General features: G+C 30.5%; 1 protein-coding gene across 1 annotated transcript in view; it reads left to right on the forward strand.

Annotated features, from left to right (window-relative positions):
- The window catches only part of LOC111625789 (piwi-like protein 1), a 32631-nt gene that overhangs the window by 14168 nt on the left and 12984 nt on the right, over window positions 1-5479 (forward strand). Inside the window, 3 exon segments of the mRNA XM_023369008.1 lie at window positions 1482-1690; window positions 2026-2034; window positions 4674-4798. Of these exon segments, the coding sequence (XP_023224776.1) occupies window positions 1482-1690; window positions 2026-2034; window positions 4674-4798 (343 nt within the window).

Here is a 5479-nt window from a genome sequence, read left to right on the forward strand (position 1 = left end):
CTGTTAGTTTGGCCTGTTGGAATCCTAAGTACTTGTAGAACTCGCCCTCTTCCATGGATTCAATAACGTCTCCATTTCCAAGTGCAAAATCTTCTTTCTTCAGGATTCCTTTTTCTATGTGAAGTTTTTTGCATTTGTCTAGGCCAAACTCCATTTGTATGTCCTTAGTGTATGAATGTGTGATTTGTAGGAGTTGATGAAGTTGTTTTTGTGTGGATGCATAAAGTTTTATGTCGTCCATGTACATGAGATGTGACAGTGTAAACTATGTTGTTTTTCCATGTCTGATATTGTAGCCGTAATGCGTGTTGTTTAACATGTTGGATAATGAATTCAGGGCTAGGCAGAACCAGAGAGGACTGAAGGAATCTCCTTGAAAATTTTTTCGCCTAATGAATATCTCATGTGTTTGTATGGAAGTGTTACTAACCCTGAGATGTATTGTTCTTCAGTGCTGCATAGTGTTTTGGAAGAATGCAATGAGTGATGGATGTATTTTGCACATAAGTAGAATGTGTAGCAGCCAACTATCGAATGCTTTTCTGGTGAGAAAGTGGATTAGCAGAAGAGATGGCCTTGGTGCATAAAAAACTCTGTTAAAAGGCATTGGCTTCAGAGGATAGAGAAGCATATAAAAATCCTCTAAGAATGTCTGTAGAGCAATTTGTAGAGGTAAGTATGATTGTTAGTAATAAACAGAAAAAATCAACATATTTTAGAAAACTAATATCAGCAACAGTGAAACTGAAAATAACATTGTTATATAATGAGTGGTGACAGCCTAACATATCTACAGTATCTGTGTCATGTTTCAAAAAACACAATATCTGTGTTTTTACCTATTGTTATTTCAGCCATTTATTATCGTTAATACATAATCTGTTTAAAATGTTGAACGAGTTTCCAGGCAATCTGAATCATATCATTTACTTGAGTATTGTATTAGAGCAAAATTATGACAAATTGGAATTAAAAGTTGTTGATGGATGATGGTTTCATAAAACATTGTACTTTTTGTAAAGTTGAAGAAATTTACTTACCTTTCCATTTCTCGACTAATTATTACTCTTATTACTTGTGTGTGTTGTTGTGATGGTAATAACAATACAAGTTCACTTTTCAAAATCAAAACGGGGCTGTCTTCGACTAGCATTAAACGAGAATAGTTTACATTATTCAAGTTGTTATTCAAAGCAAGTAAAAAGTTAAAAAATCTCAACTGCATTTGAAATTTGAAACCAACTTTGAAAGAGTATTTCAAGTCAAGTAAATAACAGGTTCACATTGGTCAAGTGGTTTCAACTTATTTAATTTCAGGTCACTTGAATTTAAGTAACTTAACTAATGTGAATGAGTCTGAAGTGTTCTCAAACTGGTATATCACGAAGCTAATTGAGTGTTTCTAAAATTTTGTGTGATAAATGAAGATAATTTTAATGATTTTTAGCACTAAATCTTAAAATACTTTGTGTTGTTTTTAGGTAAAAGTGGAAGTAAAATTGAAGTGTACTCAAATTACTTCAAGGTTCTTTCACGCCCCAATTGGCGAATATACCAGTATCATGTAGATTTTGCTCCCACAGTCGAATCCAGTAGGATGCGACGTGGACTCCTCCATGATCACAAAGACCTTTTTGGTCCCTGTTACTTATTTGACGGGATGTCTGATATTACTCAGAAAATTATTTTAGTATTGTGTCTTACATGCCATAAAATTAATAGGTATAATTTAAGTAGATATTGAATAATTTTTGTTAATTTATATGAGNAAAGTGGTCCATATAACATTTTTGGGGGGTTGATTGAAAAATTGAAACTAAAATATCACAAATATAACTACACATATTATGTTTTTGAATATTATTTCACTGAATTTAATAGTACAGCTACTTCTCAAAGTGTAAAATTGCTACTGATTAAGTTGAATAGGACAAACTGAAATTGCTGAGTTTGTGTTTCGGTTTGGTTCTTACATAGTACATGTCAATCATCTGCAGCAATCATAAGCTTGTGTCTGATTCTCAGTATACTGATGTTATTAGTGCCTCTACAGCTATTTTTAAGCCACTGTCCATTTAATTTTAGTATATTGCATATATACAATAAATGTAAAATTAAAAGAAATGTATTAAAATAGTAAGAGTTTTTTTTTATTGTAACACAAACTTTTTTGGGGGCAATGTGAGGTTTCGAAAAGTTGTAGGGGGTCAGTGATCAAAAAAGTTTGGCGACCCCTGTATAGACTAATTCCACTTCTGTTAGAAATTGTAATTTCTATATTTGGTCTAGACTAAATTGTTGCTTGCACCAATCTGTTTTTCATCTAATCTCACTTTTTTGGAAAAGATGATAAATGGATAACAATTTTTTATTAATACCGTGTTTCCCAGAAAATAAGACAGTGTCTTATATTAATTTTTGCTCTGAAAAGTTCATTAGGTCTTATTTTCAGGGAATGTCTTATTTTTTACAGGAAGAAGAATTCACATTTATTATTGAACAAAAAAATTTCCAAGTCAAACTTAGACGAGAGTGACGTATATCCGTTGTGTCGAACGATCGCCTTTTTATAGCGTCAACATCGGACTCGATGACCAATTAGTGCTTACTGAACCGTAGCACTATGCAAATATCATGTGGCGTGATTCCCGGCCGACCAATTAGCCATTACCAGCCGTAACGTTATGCAAATCTGTGATTCCCAAGCCATAGTCTTATGCAAATCATGCCGTGTGGCGTAATTGTATACTGACCAATCAGTGGCTGTACTTTCAAAAAGCTAATGACCACTTTCAACCATCTGTCGATGACCGTTACCACTAAAAAAACTTCGCTAGGTCTTACTTTCAGGGGGAGGTCTTATATTTCGCAATTCAGCAAAATCTGTGCTAGGTCTTATTTTCTGCGGATGTATTATTTTCGGGGAAACACGGTATGAACCACACCATCAAATAAAATTTGCAATATTAACCCATTCGATGTTGAAATTTTTATTTGTTGCCTGTGACGCCATGTTGAATTTTCATCGATGTTAAGCCTAAATTTTTAAAAAAATAATAATCGTGTTTACTGTATTGTATGAAATTATTTTTTTATGTTTCACAAACAAAATATATATATTGAATAATATAAAAACGAAAAAATTTTATTTTAGAAGTTTGTTTTAATATAAAAATTGTGATGCAAAGCGACATCTAGTATGAAAAACGTTCCGATGTAAACACAGAAATATTCGGGATTGCCCACGCAGGTCAATGAGGTCAACATGAATATTTTCCAGATCAACGTAGGACAGGTTAAAAACCTAGCAAAGATTTAGGCAGAGGCAGACTTTGCATTAGATCTAGACTTATGACATATTATGTAAATCTTGTATCATTTCATTCTCTTTATCTACTTTATGTTTGTATTCAAACTGTAATAAATGAATTTAATATTGATGAAAAGTTTGATTTTTTCCTCCCTAAGTTAATATTTTACTTCTAAATTACAATATTTTTAAATGTTGTTTGAGATAAAATTACATACTCTATCTTTATAAACCACATAGAAACAAATTTTATGAAAAATTTAATTTTAAGTATAAAAGTTTGTAATTTAAGAAATTTATAAATTTTAATAACTTTTTTTTGACAAAACTAAGGAAAGGTTTGTCGTTCACCTATTTTGGTTTTAACAGAATAACAGTAGATTCCCTTTTATCTGGTCTTGCTATAGTTGGCCATGTTTTTGTTTATAATTTTTTTTATGAATCAGATTTCTAATTTTAATTCTGAGAATAATATAGTACATTGTAATGACCTTGTAACTTTCACTTTCCTTAATCTTTGCTGTCAGTTATGCTTGAATCAGTCACTTGTGTACACATATTTTTGGTGTTTGTTTTTAAAATGTTAGGCTTGAACAAGTGGAAACAGTGGTAACTATTGGTACAAAATTAATGTCAGAATGTATTGATAATAGAAAGAAATCCTGTAAGATGGGTATATAATGAACTATCAGAAAAAGTTAGAATGCATTTTGTAAAAATTACATTACAGATGGATACTAGTCCTATCCACATTACTTGCCATGTCCAAAGAAAGGTTATCTCTGCAGTAGAAGATAGTTGATCCTGGTGATTGGACATGGCAAGCAATGAAGATAGGACTAGTATCCATCTGTAATGTAATTTTTACTTTATTAAATTGTAATTCTGCCAGCCCTGTTTTACAAACTTAGAATGAATGGTTGGCAGAGAAACCAGAAATTCCTTTAAGACTTCAAAACACAAATAGAATTAGAAAAGGTTAGTTCACAGTGGAATCAAGTAGATACTTAAAATGGTGTCAAATGAGTTAGTGTGCTAGCATCTCTGTAATAACAACTGAAACTGTGAACGAATTATTGAAAATCATTGAAAATTATGGTAATTGAGAACAATCAATAAGGGTGAGAAAGTGGATTAGCAGCTATAACTCTATTGCTGTCTTTATATATATATGTATTCATTCCTGATAGTCACATTTATTGCTTCACATATAACATTTTTAAAAATGATTTTGTAAGGAAATTGTTTCTTTTAAACCCCAAGTTTTTCTTGTTTTGGTCTTTTTTGACTAAATTTAATTGTAATTGAATTTAATGGAAGTATTATTAATAGTAAATGGGATTTTTCCCCTTTCCCTCTCCAGATAACAGAAGTGTATTCAAAAAGGAGAACAGATGATGAAAACATTCAAATTACTATAAAGAGAGTTGCAGAATTGGCCCCAAATCACCCTGAAGTGAATAGACTTTTTAATACACAAATGAGAAGGTAAGTTTGTATGAGAATTCAATAAATTGATGACATAATTTATATATAGTTCTTAAATTTATCAGAAACATTATAACGTAAGTTTTTGTAGAGAAGAAAGATTATTTATAAAATGTTTATGCTTTTAATATAATATATTTGAATGTTCCTACAAGGTAGTTTATATCTTTAGTTTCAATTGGTTTTGTTGTTGAATTTATTATTTAAACTTTTTTGTGTGAATAGAACTTGGATGATAAAGTTTGTTCATTGTTAAGTGTTACATGCTATAGTAGAATTATTAATTTCTGTCTGTACTAGAGATAATAATAGGTTAACATTAGAAAAATGATTTATAGAAATGTTAACAATTTTACCCTTTGAGGATGGATATTTTTCAAGTGTGTACTCCACATGCTGGTAATTATTTGATTTTTGTGGAGTTTAAGTTAGTTTGACCGTTAACCTATTTGATGTTGAAATTTTTGTTTGTTGTCTGTGACGCCATGTTGAATTTTCGTCGATGTTAAGCCTAAATTTTTTTTAAAATAATAATCGTGTTTACTGTATCGTAAAAAATTATTTTTTTATGTTTCACAAACAAAATAAATATATTGAATAATATAGAAACAAAAAAATTATATTTTAAAAGTTCATTTTAATATAAAAATTGTGACGCATAGCAACATCTAGTATCAAAAA

This window comes from Centruroides sculpturatus, unplaced genomic scaffold, assembly GCF_000671375.1.
Source record: "Centruroides sculpturatus isolate CEXI.00-Female unplaced genomic scaffold, Cexi_2.0 scaffold355, whole genome shotgun sequence".
Taxonomy (NCBI): domain Eukaryota; kingdom Metazoa; phylum Arthropoda; class Arachnida; order Scorpiones; family Buthidae; genus Centruroides; species Centruroides sculpturatus.